We start from the raw sequence: 16,173 nt of genomic DNA, 5'->3' as shown, positions 1-16,173 counted from the left end.
CTACCAGTGTTTGTTCCACTATCATATAATCATACAATAAAGGAGCCTTCTTTCTATGTATTTGCAATACATTACATTTGTCTATGTTAAGGGTCAGTTGCCACTCCCTGCTCCAAGTGCCTATCCGCTGCAGATCTTCCTGCATTTCGCTACAATTTTCTAATGCTGCAACTTCTCTGTATACTACAGCATCATCCGCAAAAAGCCGCATGGAACTTCCGACACTATCTACTAGGTCATTTATATATATTGTGAAAAGCAATGGTCCCATAACACTCCCCTGTGACATGCCAGAGATTACTTTAACATCTGTAGACGTCTCTCCATTGATAACAACATGCTGTGTTCTGTTTGCTAAAAACCCTTCAATCCAGTCACACAGCTGGTCTGATGTTCTGTAGGCTCTTACTTTGTTTATCAGGCGACAGTGTGGAACTGTATCGAATGCCTTCCAGAAGTCAAGGAAAATAGCATCTACCTGGGAGCCTGTATCTAATATTTTTTGGGTCTCATGAACAAATAAAGCGAGTTGGGTCCCACATGATCGCTGTTTCCGGAGTAATGCTGCTACTTGCACACTGCTGACACACTGCTTGGTGGCGGAAGGAGACTACATGATTCTACACTATTTAGGTATTAAAACGCGATGCTACAACTCTCAAATACTGTAATACGCCTGAAATTTATGAACTAAACAATGCAAGTACCAGAAACACACAAAGAAATGAAGAATTAAACTATGTAACAAATAAGTGAGCTAGGAGTATACGACTTTCTGCTGGCAGCTGCTTATCCAGTGGCGGCAAGGAGTACACTGGCTGTGACCAACCGACACTGGCCGTTCAAAACAAAACGGAAGACAAACGACTACACGATTTTACACTATTCAGGTACTAAAACGTGATGCTACAACTCTCAAATACTATAATATGCCTGAAATTTATGAATTAAACAATGCAAGTACCAGAAACACGCAAAGAAATTAAGAATTAAACTATATAACAAATAAGTGAGCTAGGAGTATACGACTTTCTGCTGGCAGCTGCTTATCCAATGCTGGCAGGGCGTACACCATAGTAAAATGCCAAAAGAGCTGTGGGCAGAAGCAAGCATACTAGCACATAACTTTTGAATCACAGTAGGAAGTACTCTGCTGCAAACAAAACTTCTTATAAACTGTAGTATGGACAGGGATGGTTTTGAGAACATTTCCATATGCAAGTGACTTTACATTTGGCATCTCTTTCCCCCTCCCTTCTCCCCTTTTCCATCATACACTTTCACCCATGTGATATTTTGCTAGTATTTGTTATGTTATATACAATGTATACAAATCTTGCAGTTGTGGGCTCCTGGTGATCCTTACAGCTTGGTGTCCCAAGCATTTGGTACTAATGGTAGTATCTTGTGTCCAAGCATTTGGTACTAATGGTAGTATCTTGTGTATAAAAATCTTACAACTGTAGCACTTTTAGAGGCCCTCTTAGCTTTATGCCATAAGCATCAATGTGTATCACTTGGGTCTTAAACCAGCCTTGGATATGGATGAGCATAAGGCAACCTGTATCACGTGAGAATCTTTGCAACTGATTGTTATGAACATGTGAACAAGAATTTTCATTCACAGTTTGATGACAAGGCTGTGCTTGAACATCTGGCTGGATAAGTAAATGACTGAGACAGCTTTAGGGTCTGGGTTTCACCTCAAAGGAAGATTGTACTCACAATTAAAATTCAAGGTTAAAATTGTATACAGGAGTCCATGATATGCAGGAGGCAACTAAACAGGTAGCAGGGACTGTGTGGTCTGGAATGGGTGGTTTTTTTAGGTTAGAGGGTCTCAGGAAAACACAAAAAGAGCTTCACTCACAAAGAGCGCAGGCTGAATACAGGAAGAACGTAGATACAGGAACCATCGGTATAACAGTGGTAAATTCTCATAGCTGTGTTGGGAAAGCACCAGAGCTCCAAGTGCTAATAGAAAGCACTGAAGCTCAAATTGTTATAGACACTGAAAACTGAGATGAACTCAACCAAAATTTTTGTGAGAAACCTAATGGTATTCCAAAAGCATAGACTAAGCACAGTTGGCAGTGGTGTGTTTGTTGCTGTTAGTAGTAGTTTATCTTGTCGCAAAATTGAAGTAAGTTAGTGTGGGCAGGGGTCATTGTTGGCAACCAGAATAAAATATTAATTTGATCCTTTTTCTGACCTCCCAGTTCAGATAATTCAGATGTACAATTGCTGAAACATTCAAAGAAAACTTGAGTTTTTTTTTTTCAAACACGTACCCGACTCATACGATTACAGTTGGTAGTGACTTTAATTTACCCTCAATATGTTGGCAAAAATATGTTTAATTCTGGAGGTATGCATAGAACATAATCTGAAATTGTGCTGTATGCATTCTCTGAAAATTATTTCAAGCAGTTAGTTCATGAGCCCATGCAAATAGTAAACAGTTGTGAAAAGACAATTGACCTCTTAGCAACATAAAATCCTGGGCTAGTAACAAGCATTAAAATGGATACAGGGATTAGTGAACACAGGATTGTCATAGCAAGATAGAATACTGTAACACCCAAATCCTCCAAAAATAAACAAAGAATATACCTTTTCAATAAATGAGATAAAAATTCACTTCGTGCTTTCCTGAGAGACAGTCTCCACTCCTTTCAAATTAACAATGTAAGTGTAGACCAGATGTGGCTTGAATTTAAGAAATAGTATCAGCAGCAACTTAGAGATTTATATCAAATAATTATTGAACAACAGATCTGATCCCCCATGATACACAAAATGGGACAAAACACTGTTGCAGAAACAATGAAAAAATCATGACAAATTTAAACAGATGCAAAATCTCTAAGATTGGTGATCCTTTACAGAATCTCAAAATTTAGAGTGGACTTCAATTCAAGATGCTTATAATAATTTCCATAACAAAACTTTGTCTTAAAACCTGGCAGAAAATCCAAGAGATGCTGGTCACTTGTGAAGTATGCTAGTGGCAAGACACAATCAGTGCCTTCTCTGCATGATAGCAATGGAGACATTATTGAGGACTGTGCTGCCATAGCAGAGTTACTAAATATAGCCTTCCAAAATTCCTTCGCCAAAGAAGACGAAATAAATATTCCAGAATTTGAATCATGAACAGCTGCCAACATGAGTAACATAGAAGTAGATATTCACTTAATAAAAGCAAGTCTTATGGTCCAAACTGTATACCAATTAGTTTCCTTTCAGAGTATGCTGATGCAGTAGCTCCAAACTTAACAAACATATACAACCATTCACTCGATGAAAGATTTGTACCCAAAGACTGGAAAGCTGCACAGGTCACACTAATATCCAAGAAAGTTAGTGGGAGTAATCCACTTAATTATAGGCCCATATCATTAACATCAATACGCAGCAGGATTTTGGAACATATATTGTGTTCAAACATTATAAATTACCTTGAATAAAATGGTCTATTGGCATACAGTCAATATCATTCTTATGAAATATAACTAGCTCTTTACTCACATGAAGCTTTTGACATTGTATCACTCAAGCAGCTTGTAATGAAATTGCATGCTTATGGAATATCATCTCAGTTGTGTGACTGGATTCATGCTTTCCTGTCTGAGCGGCCACAGTTCATAGTAATTGATGGAAAGTAGCAAGTAAATCAGAAGTGATTCCCCAAGGTAGTGTTATAGGCCCTTTGCTGTTCCTTATCTATGTAAACGATTTGGGAGATAATCTGAACAGCCATCTTAGGATGTTTGCAGATGATGCTGTCGTTTATTGACTAATAAACTCATCAGAAGATCAAAACAAATTTCAAAATGATTTAGAAGAGCTATCTATATGCTGCAAAAATTGGCAATTGATCCTAAATAATGAAAAGTATGAAGTCATCCGCATGAGTGATAGTAGGAATCCGTTAAACTTTGGTACTTCAGTTACCCAATAAATCTATCAAATCTAAAGGCTGTAAATTAAACTAAATACCTAGGAACTAACATTACGAACAACTTAAATTGGAAGGAACACATAGAAAATGTTATGTGGAAGCCTAATCAAAGAATGTGTTTTATTGGCAGGACACTTAGAAAATGTAACAGATCCACTAAGGGGACTGCCTAAACTATGTTTGTCCATCCTCTTTTAGAATACTGCCGCATGGCCTACTGTAACTTCATATGCTTTCCTTTGCCTGCTTGGAGTATTCATAATGTTTATAACTGGTAGCTGCTTTAAACGAGAGGATTCGATCCCATTGTTTTTCAGAGTCTTGCGGGCTTGGGAGGATACGGTACCATTTTTCTGACCGCGGGAGGATTCGGGACTGTGCCCACACGGAGTGGCCAGGACATAACGCACTGCACTGCTCCACGGCCAAAGGCCGACTGTACCAATCCACTAAGAGGACATATGCACCTCTCTTTGTATCTTCTACAGCTGTTTAAGCTGAAGTACGGTCTCGATGGCATCCCTGAAACAAGTGTACTAGTCACTGCATCTCCCGCAAGTGTCTTCCTACTTAACAAAACATAAAGCAGATAGGATTGATGGAGTACATAAAAAAATTTCAAAGAAGGGCAGCATGTTTTGTATTATTGCAAAATAGGGGAGAGAGTGTCACTGAAATGATACACAATTTGGGGTAGACGCCATCTTCTCATGAAATTCCAATCACCAACTTTCTCCTCCGAATGTGAAAGTATTTTGTTGACACCATGATAAAATAAGGGAAATCAGATCTTGTACACAAAGATAAAGGTGCTCATTCTTTCTGCACGCTATACGAGTTTGGAACAATAGAGAATGTGAAAGTGGTTTGATGAACCCTCTAACAGGCATTTAAATTTGATTTGCAGAGTATCCATGTAGATGTAGATTCTGCACACCAATGTTGCTGAATCTTAAGCTGCTCATTATGAAACTGTTCAACAGAGTCCTCCTAATCAGATATCTGATGAGGAAAAAGAATCAGAAAATCCCATCCATGACAAGATGACAGAAGGTTTAGGTGAAGAGGAAAAAGATTAGGATATGATGTCAAGTTCTGGAGGAAGTCAAATATTAAGTGTGAAACCAAGAAGTGAACATGAAAAGAAATAGCCAGATTGTATGACCAGTAGAGATTGTGTGTTCATGGCTAGAACTACTATCATCAGGGACTACGATCCAAGTTCATATACTGAAGCTTTGCAGTCTAGTGGCCATTCATGAAGAACTGAACCCCTGATGGAGAATATTACTTGTGTGTTAGTTGAATGTCCAAGTGGTGAATAGATTTTGCAGTTGATGGGCTTTACTCAAAAAAATTATGAAACTTAGCTTTGAGGGTTGACCCATGGGCAAAGGACCATACAGCGGCAGGAAACTGACTGTGAAGAAACATTCAGCGTTGTTGCACATTATGATGCTATTCAAATACTGTTGATATTGGCTGCTGCAAAGAAAATGAAGCCTGACCAGTTTGACATAAAAAAAGCTTTTCTAATTGTTGTAACCAATGAAGATGTACATATGGGACATCCGGAAGTCTTTGAAGATGATACTGTATGTGTGTGTTTACTGAAGAAATGTCTGTATGGTCTCAAGTTGGCACTGCATTTTTTGCAACAATGTTTTATAGACTTCATGACAAAACCTGGATTTAAAACCAGTGATGCTGATCCATCTCTTCGACCATTGGAGCAACAAGAACTATTCATATGTTACAATTTATGTCGGTGATGGCTTAGTTGTGGGCAGCAACAAAGCAGGTATTGAAGAGCTCATGAAAATGTTGGAGCTGAAGATCCACACAAGTAGAGAGTGTCTCAACAATTTTTGGGTACGAAGATACAGCAAAATGAAGATAGGTTGATAGTGGTAAATCAAAAGGACTGTACAAAGGAAATTCCAGAAATATTTGGAGCGTCTGAGTGTAATAGAGTTTGTTTAACAATTAGGTACACATTATTGTGAGGTAGTGAGCTGTCTGATGTGTTTGACTACAGTCTCACTTCTGGACATTTCTTTTGCAGTAAACAAAGCATCTAGAGCCGTTGAAGATCTTACAGTTCAAAACTGGAGTAAAAAAAATGAATTTTTAGGTACCTGAACAATACAATGGATTTTGAAATTATCTGCAACTACAATTAAGGTTTAAAGTTCTACAATGATCCTGATTATGCTGGTGACAAGTACATGAGATGGTTGACAACTGTTGTCATGATTCTCATTCATGGAGCTGTATGATGGACCTGTCAATTACAAAAGACAGTGGCTATACCCACTATAGAAGGAGAGAAAATGTCAGCAAACAAAGGAGCAAAGGAATTCATCTGGCTGAAAACATTGCTGTATAAAATGATTGCGCTTCCAAACAAGTGAAACCTCCTACACTTTATGTTGACAATACAAGTACAGTGAAACTGTCTAAAAATCCAAAACATCGTCAAAAGATGACGCACATACAAGTCTGTCACTTCTACATCAAGGAAACATTCTTGAACGGGAACCATGGATTAGTACATATTAATGGGTCTAACCGGTTAGCTGATACACTAACGAAGCCATTGCAAAGTGTCCAACTCGAGATGCTGTGTGAAAGAATTGGAGTACAGAAGATTAAATCGATATGAAATTCAGCACTCACTTTTATATTTTTCTTTGGAGGAAGTGTTAATATCAGAAATGAAAATATAAACTCTATTGTCATATTGGTGTAGAGTGAGTTTCCATATCTTTGTTATGTATGAGCAGTAGAATCCTTGGAGAGGTAAAATTGTAAGTGTTTTGGTACTATATTGTCATGAAGAACCAAACTTTTGTAAATCTTCTTCAAATTGTTTTAATCTGTTTTAAGTTAATAATATGAACAGTAGGGCCTATGTTCCATTTCCTTGCAACACTTTTGTATAAAATTTACATGTACATTTGGAGAACATTCATACAAAATCTGTTGTCTATGGATGGATAAATAAATGAAAACAAATAAATAAAATAGATGGAAGAAGATGCTAGTGTGAAATTCAATGTCCAGAAGTGTGCACATCTGATAGAAATTAATAATGCTAATAATAAGTAATATGGGATATCAACCCAAGATACTGTATCAATTAAACTAATTGAATATGTTGTGACAGATATTCACAAGACATGAGTATTTTTAATAACCACTTTGAAAATGTAGCAGTAAAAACGGAATTAAATGATTCAGTTGAAGAAAGAAAAGAATATATTAAAAAGTTATTTCACAAAACTTAAGGGAACTAGAAGTAGCACCAGCATACTTCTCAAAAATTAATAGAAAATTTATAAAACAAAAAAGCTCAAATGGTGTTGATGGAATTTCAAACAGAATTCTGATAAGTTATTGTAACTTTCACTGGCACAGAATTTTTAGAGACAGACTAAAATATGCAACTATTAAACCTCTTCTTAAGATAGGTGACAAGAAAGATGTAAATAATTATCATCAAATTTCCTTACTGACATCTTTACCCAAAATATCCGAAAAAGTAATGTACTAAAGAATAGTTCCACATTTAGGTAGAAACAATTTACTTAGCATATCACAGTTTGGGTTCTAGATGAGATGCTCAACTGAGTATGCTGTTCATACATTCACTCATCATCTAATATAAACCTTAAATGATAAACTATTACCAGCTGGTATTTTTTGTGATCTTTCCAACACATTTGATTGTGTTGTCTTGTTACTTTTTTAGAAGAACTGAAGTTAATGGAATTGATGGCTATATAAATAATTTCTATGAATCATACTTAATGAACAGAATGCAAAAAGTGCACTGGATTATTCAAATAGTCTTGGAAGGAGAGAAAACTTTACAGACTGTGAAAAATAATGAATGGGATCTCACAAGGTTCAGTTTTGTGTACACTCTATGTGAATGACTGAACATTCATCAGGCAAAGTCAGTACTTTTTGCAGTGATATTAGTGTTATAATTAACCCCATTAGAGCGAAAGCAATGGAAGGGACTTACTGATATTTTCCAGGGAATTATTAAGTGGTTCTCTTGCAATGGAGTCTCCCTAAATTTTGAAAAAAAACACACTGTATTCTGTCCTGTGCAATAAATATCCCTAGTAACAATCAATGTAGCACATGAATAGTAAACAGAGCAGCATGCTCCAAAATTGTGGGTTTACACCTTGTTTATCACTTGAACTGAAAGAGGCATTTTGCTGATCTACACAAACCACAAACATCAGCTACTTTTCTTTTCATGAAATTGGTAGTCTTGGAAACAAATGAATCAATTTCCTGACACATTTTGAATTTTTCCATTCATTATTGCGTTAAGGAACAATGTTCTGTGGTATCTCATCACTTAGAAAGAAACTATTGATTACACAAAAACAAGCAGTAAGGATCATCCATGGTTATCTTGTAGGTATCTCTTCAACGAGTTAGGAATTTCAACTGCTCCATCACAACATGTATACTCACTGAGAAATACAGTGATGCCCCTACCTGGAACACTTGAGGGAAAAAATGCCGCTTATTACCGATTATCAAAATTGTCAGTGGCTCAGAAAAGAGTTCAATATATAGCAGACTATGTTTTGATAATTTGCTCAGTTTTAAATCTAACCTAAAATAATTCCACTCGGCAACTTCTTTCTATAGACAAATTTTTATTCAAAAACTGGTACCCTGTATTAAAAAAAGTAGTCTTTAAATGTAGCTACATAAATAGGACTGAAAAATATGTTCATTAATGTTAAAACTAGTCATGTCTACATATCCTGTAAACTGGCTAATTCCACATCATTTTGATAAAAGAACATTTCAAATGATTTATGAAATATTTAACTAACTAACTGCCATTTCCCTACGGGGTACCATTATTCACTATTTGTCCTCCAATTTCAGTGAAAGACAGCATGTTGAACTTGTTGATTAATGGGATGGGTTGTCATATCCTGAATTCTTTTGGGTTCATGCCTCTCCTGTAGAGGCCAGCTATACCTACTGCTGACACACCATTCATAGTCAAGTGCATGAGTGGTAATATACCCTCAACATCGCTCAAAAGAGACAGTATTCAAGGTAGAGGATAGTATTTTAGGCATCTTGGTATCTGCATGCATCCCTTGGTACTCCTCTCAACATAACAATTCACAGTAGCTTCCAATTACTGGACAGCAATCAGGGAAATGTTCATCTGTTTATGAATAGCTCTATTTCATCCCTTGCCCAATAATAGCATTCACAGTGTGGTTGCATTGTGACTATGCAATGTTTTACTGAATAGTATATTGATAACTTGAACCCCCACTTTCTGATTCTCTTTTAATTTTTGGAGCTGTTACACTACAACAAAGATTACAAGTTCCCTTTAAGAAGCTACTTGGAACTTAGACGTTCAAACATTTGTTTTTTTTTTCAGGGGTATGATCACTGACAAACTAAAGTAACAAAATCAAAAATAGTGGAAATTTATGACAAATGCAGACAGCATACAGTGTTGTTTAAATGTAGCATGATTTGATACTTTTAGTATATGCAGAACCCACCCAGCAGCTAGCTTCATAAGAGCTATATTTAAATGATAGGTATACACTTTGAAACGCTTTCTAGGGATAAACACAACGACAAGTCAAAAAAAGTGAAAATGTTGCACTGATTACTGGTAAATAAATACCTACACTGTAATTAAGGAGCAATGATTTCTTGCACCACACATTGCTGCTGATATTTGTAGAATATGCAACTGTAGCTCATAACCTTTAATTTTCTATGAAAATTTTAAGTTGTGCATGACACACATAAATGTTATAAAATTGCCAAAATATATAACTTTATTCGCACAGATACACACTGGAATTAGGGGCAATGATTGTGTGAAATTAGATATCTGTGCCAAAATTTGCAAAGTACATGTGTATATTACAACTGATGCTATAATACTAACAAGATAAATTTTTATGGCACATACATTTGTAAATAAATGGTATATATGACACACACACACACACACAAACAATTCTTGGCAGCATCAGTATGACAATCACATGTACATTTTATGTAAAATAGTAGGATCTAGATTTTTGATGTGACTTTATCTGACATACATGATCTCATTTCTACACAAAGGAAATATCAGAAGTTGGCTTGTTATGTAAATGAATTTCAAAAGCACATATTTTGCACTTAGTAAATAATTTAGGTTTAAGGTTCATTCTTTCTTGTGTGTTTGTCAGTGACTCAACACTTCTACTATTCCATAAGTTGTAACCTTTACTCCTAATTTATTTACATTCCACCAGAACTTTCCTAACCAGATTATGCACTAGGTGGTTTTGTGACAGCTTCTATGTTAGATTGTGCCACGTCCAGTGATGGTAAGTAGACCGTCTTCCTACAAATGCCCATCTTCCTTTCTGACACTACTAGTTGTATTGTCACCTCAGTGTGCAGTTTGAAATATGCCTGATTGGTATCAAATTGGCACAATACAAGGTGGTCATTACAGGGCCCCTACACCAGCAACTGCTACAGTCACTTCATTTATCACTTTGGGGCACTGCACAGATGAAGAATTTAGACCCACATCACCCTTATTGATTGGCCAGTGGTGCAGAAATTGAGATGATGATCTGTGCATGTGCAGCCTGTACACAGAAGCTTGTATGCAGAACATGATTGTCACCATACTATCACTCACCATGGCTGAACCCACAAGATCCATGGGTGTGAGTCCACGTAGTTTGAGCAGACACCTTCTTGAGCTCCATGTGGTTCCTGATGATGGATGCCTTAACTAGTTTTCTATACAGCATCCACCATAACCACTGCTCTGGCAACTACTTTCACTATTGAGACCAGTGACATGTACACATAAATACACATATTTAGTAATTCACATATCTACTTATGCTTGAGAGCTTTTAATATTATGAGAATATATAAAGCACAGATCTGAGTATAGAAAACATATTTTCTCTGGGTAGTGAATGTTACTAATCATCCTGTGAATTGCTAATTACTTTTACCAGAATTTGCCAGTTGAAATTGTTCAGTTTTGCCTATGAAACAGAAACAAACACTATTGGCAACCAGTCTCATTATAATCTGTGTTATGAAGAATAAAATGAGTGCTTTCAACTTATGATCAATATAAAGACTATGCATTAACAGTTCAAAAATGCAGATTTATGCAGTTGTGTAATAGTTGAGAGTTTTTGTGCTTCCCTTAATTTTAGAAAGTGTGTAGAAATTTATGTGAGGCTACATCAAAGATAAACTCTATTTTGTTTCTGTTTCCAGGTAGGGTGGCATATCGTGATACTGAGGAGGGATCTTGGTTCATCCAAGAGCTGTGTAGTGAACTAAACAAAAATGGTGAAAGATATGATCTGTTGACAATGCTAACACATGTTAACTTCAATGTGGCTACCAGAAGAGTGAGGTTAAGTGGAATACGTGAAAGGAAGCAAATGCCAGTGATTCAGAGTTCTCTAACAAGAAAGTTTTATTTATCTGAGAAACCACAGTTTAATGAAACAGGTATCAGAAGCAAATTAGATGAAATGCATGATCTTCTACTAGATCTTCATACAAAAAAAGAGAAGGAGCCTTCACCAAGAAGAACTGTTAAAAAAACTGTAGTTGATAAAGACTGGGAAACCCCACTCCCTGCACCCATGAGTACATATTCTGTGGTGCCTGAAGATAAAGAAATGCTAAAATTAAAAACTTACTTAGACATGTTTTTAAATTATGAAGAAAAATTATTGTCTGAAGATGCAATAGATACAGGACATATAATATTAAGCCATTTATCTATTTGGAAGAAAATGGATAACAATAAGCGGAAGTTTTTGTATGAACACGTTATAAAATTTTTTGTCAGATATGGTAGAAAATGGCAGTATTTTCATGTTCTAAATATAAGTGACTCACAAATTGCAAACATTCAAGCAAAATCAAAGCAGCTGTCAGGTTCTTCACAGTCTGTTAATTCTGATAAAAAGTAACAGTACGAACTCTACTTTTAAAAAAATCCATTTACATTTTATATGCAAATATGAAATGTAAGCTGATGAGATAGTTCCTACTAATATTAAAAATAATGAATCAAATGATGACTGTAGTGTATTATAATATATTTCCAAACATTCTTTTAATCTAGATATTTACTACAATTTACAGAAGATTAATTCTGCAACTGAAAACAATATTTTACTTTGCTGCAGTGTACTTTTCACAATCAGTATCAATAAGAAATGTTACAAACACTTTTTATACATTTTCAGTTGTGAACTACATTTAGACAAGACAATAACACGTGAAAGTTGATTGTTTTTCTCATAAATTCAATAAACTCCTTTGTCAAATTTAATAACTTACTAGTTACATATTTGTAATAGATAAAGCTGTCCCATAACTGTAAAATAAAGACTGTAACTGATATTCTGTGAAAAATTAGTTAACTACACTGTTTTTGAATAGTCACCAAGGTATAGAATATTTTTCTGTTATTTTTACCGTATTCAGTTACTCAACTGCTAATGGTGCAGGTTAAAGCCACAGAACAGAGACTGAAATGAAAGTGAATTTCTCGAAGTTGCAAGGACTAGTAATCCAGAAAAACCTTTATTAGAAAAGCAGTCTCATTGTTCTGAAATAATACTGAGTATCAGATTTTTGAAATAGAGTTTCTGAAGAATACATCATTATTCACTGGTAGATATTTAAGATGTATTGATGAACTGATTTTAGTCATGAGATAAGAGCATTGTCTCCCTGCGAGCTTCAGCACTTAAGTGCTGTTAAATTATTTATACAGTTCCCATCTGCAATAACAGATTTCCTGTTTGATATATGAATCACTGTTTTAGTGTGTGACTACATTTATCAAAAAAATTCAAACAAGGGAAATTAATCTACACAACAGATACAAACAGTACCATCTGGAAATGATAGTAATAAAAACTGGCAGGAAACTGATGAATGATTGTTGAGGCATATTTCAATTTACTTCTGTAGATGTATTTTTGTCTACAATATCACTTCTTGTACCTCTTCTTCTTCTTCTTCTTCTTCTTCTTCTCTCCTTTCTCTTAGATTGCAAAGAAGTTCATTAAAGATTGTTCTTACAAAATTATATTTTCTTTGTAGCTACACATCTTTTAAATTAAAGGGGTAATTAAGCTTCAGAATTCCCACAAGTACATATTTAAAGAATAAAACAAATGTTTCTTTAAATCCATGTTATCATTGTGATTAAAGTACTTACAAATAAAAAGAGAAAATTCTTGGTCCAAAACTAAATTGAGCTTCATGATTAATGTCTACTTCAGGCCCCTGCAAGTATTTATGAGATTGAGACCAACCAGTTGTAAACCTGTTTAGCTGCCATCTAGACTGAATACAATAACATGGTTGTTGACATTTACAATGTTGGAGACAAGCAATTTGTAGTAATTTTTAAATTTAGGGTGAAAAGCCTCAAAATCAAGTTCACAAATAAATTTTTTGTTTGATTACTAGTTTCAGCTACATACAAGCCATCATCATATCATAAAAACATTCTTGCTTAGTGTAACTGTCACAGTGGCTCAACACGTCATTAAAACTGTTTTTTTAAAAACTGACAAGATCCATACAGAGCAAACAGGTAAAATATCTTTACATCATTCATAACCAGTCAAGAAGAACAAAGGCTATAAAAATAATATGTTATGGCTTTAAAATTTATTAACTGACACAATCTGATCAGCATTTGTATTATCTCATAGCAGAGATCATCATGATTATGTTATTACAATGTAGCACAAATACTGATCAAACAGTGTCAGTTACTAAGTTTTAACAGTGTAATGCCCAAGTTTTATAGTTTTGCATCATCACCAAACATATCAGTTTTTGAACTACCCTTTAAAGTCATTGAAAGATAATTTATACAAGCTGTGAAGAACAGTGGATATAGTGCAAATCCTGGTGTGACCCTTCGCAATATGTTCCCCAATTCCCAGGTAAGATTTGTCCCAATAACACAGTCTTTCAATGTCATGCTCTGTTTACCATTCTGAAAGTAATAATCCATTTATGTAAGAGGAATGTCAACACCAACAAAATATTTTAATTTTATCAAAGGAAATTTTAGTCAAGGAAACCGATAAGTTATGAGACTCAATTGCTGGCCAGTATGAATCTTCAGGAGGTGAACTAACTTGACTATTGCCCATTCATAGTTTGTCTTACTGGATACATAAATATTTTATTTTGTTATTGATGAGCTACATGGTGTAATGATGCCCTCTTCACGTTTTATGTTCATCTACAATTTCGTTAACCATGGCGTCAAACCATTCTCATTTTTGTTGTGCACTACAAGCTAACTTTTTCATTGAGCTTGCCCATTAAGAAAGTGCAAGTTAGTGCTGGTTATTAATGGTACATCTAGTTTTTGTTCAGCTTGTGCCTCATATAAACATCATTTGAGGATGTTTGTATTGACAACTGTTACAAGTTTATGAAGCATAATGGACTTAGCATGCAAACCAGAACCAAAATATCTCAGAAAATCCCATAAGAGTATGTAGAGAAAATATTATCTTTCCATTGTTTTATTATCCATCATCGAAAGAAAACCAGTGTGGAACTAACCCAAATAAAAAATACAAACTAAACACCTCTGACATTTGTTGTGCTGAGTAACAGAAATATTGCCATAAAAGGTGCTAAAACTGTGACTATAAAAACAAGTGGACTGAAAAAAGTGCACTACATTGTTGTCCTTTCATGTTGTGCTGATGGTACCAAAGTTACTTTTGTTTATGTTCATGACAAAGGTTGGATGGCTTGTATGAAATTATGGAGTAACAGAGTGTGGGAGAGAAGGAAAGGTTATTTATTGAAGAAGAGTTCCCTTCTTGTGGTAGATCAGTTTAGTAGTCATTTGAAAAACTCTGTGAAAGAGAGATTCAGACAAGGAAATACAGAGCTCGCTGTTATTTTGGGAGGACTTACTTCACAACTGCAACCACTTGATGTCTCAATAAATAAATTATTTAAAGTTTATATGAAAGAAGGAATGGAACAAACAGATGATGGATGAAACCCAACATGGATTCACTCCAAAGGGAGCTTTAACACAACCTACAAACAAACAAGTTTGTCAGTGTGTAAAACAGTCCTGGTCTAGAGTGAGAGAAGACATTATTGTTAAATCTTTAAGAAGTACAGGCTCCAGCACTGATCATTTATTGAGTATTTCCATAACACCTAAATTTGTCAAGTATAATTTATCGATCCACACAGTCAAAGCCTTGATCAGGGTTAAAAAACATAACAACAGGATAATTTTTCATGTTTAGTTCTGCTAGAACTTCACATATGAGGTATCTGATTCCTTTCTCCATGTAGAATCCTTTACAAAAGCTAAACTGCAGGAGGTTAACAAGCTTTTCTTTGTTAGTTAAACACTTCAATATTTTATCATAGGCCATATTCTCAAAAACTTTTTAAAAGACTGAAAAGAGTGAAATATGTCTGCAGTTGGAGATAATTTGCTTACCTTCAGTTTCATAGTATGTTGTACTGTGGCATATCTAAGTCTGTCTGGAAATAAGTCCTTATTCACTGATTGATTATGAAGCAAACTTAGGTGTAACTATATCAAATAAATTTTGTAATCTCCTCAAGCATTGTACTTTTCGAACAAATGTCTGTTGTTTGTACATGCAGTGCCTGCACAAGTGAATAGAATGCATCTCTGTCATTTAGCAGTGTGTGCAATGTTGATTACCATTGTGAGGAAGTAATAACTGAATTTGGAAGTACCACCACTTCTGCTATTTTTGGAAGACTCCTTTTCATTTGGATGACTATTTTTGTTTCTTCTTTAACAATCTTTTATATAGTTTTTGCCTTATTTTTTGGTCACAGTATATGAGTCTGTCTTTTTCATGACATACTGGAGGATTTTACAAAACTGATAGTAAAGGGATATCAACTCTTGACTATGGTTTGTCCTCTGAGAAAGACAGAGTTCCATCTCCCTAGCATAAGATAATTTGATTCCCATGAGTTATTGATCCCTTATTCTTGCTTCTGTTCCATTTTGGTCTTGCTTAATCACAGGAAAACGAGATTTAGAGTGCTATAGGAATATGTCTAAGAAATAGTTGAATTTTCAATCAACACTG

The 16,173-nt window shown here is 35.2% G+C and overlaps 1 protein-coding gene across 1 annotated transcript in view; it reads left to right on the top strand.

The window, feature by feature from the left end:
* The window catches only part of LOC126336690 (caspase-1-like), a 112,779-nt gene extending 99,495 nt beyond the window's left edge, over positions 1 to 13,284 (top strand). The window contains exon 6 of the mRNA XM_050000641.1: positions 11,288 to 13,284. Within this exon, the coding sequence (XP_049856598.1) occupies positions 11,288 to 11,997 (710 nt within the window). The 3' untranslated portion in view covers positions 11,998 to 13,284. The remainder of the gene's footprint in view (positions 1 to 11,287) is intronic.
* The last annotated feature ends 2,889 nt before the right edge of the window (positions 13,285 to 16,173 follow it).

Source organism: Schistocerca gregaria, chromosome 2, assembly GCF_023897955.1.
Source record: "Schistocerca gregaria isolate iqSchGreg1 chromosome 2, iqSchGreg1.2, whole genome shotgun sequence".
NCBI classification, from domain to species: domain Eukaryota; kingdom Metazoa; phylum Arthropoda; class Insecta; order Orthoptera; family Acrididae; genus Schistocerca; species Schistocerca gregaria.
The sequence above is the reverse complement of the archived record's forward strand: the minus strand, read 5'-3'. Positions and strand labels throughout refer to the sequence as shown.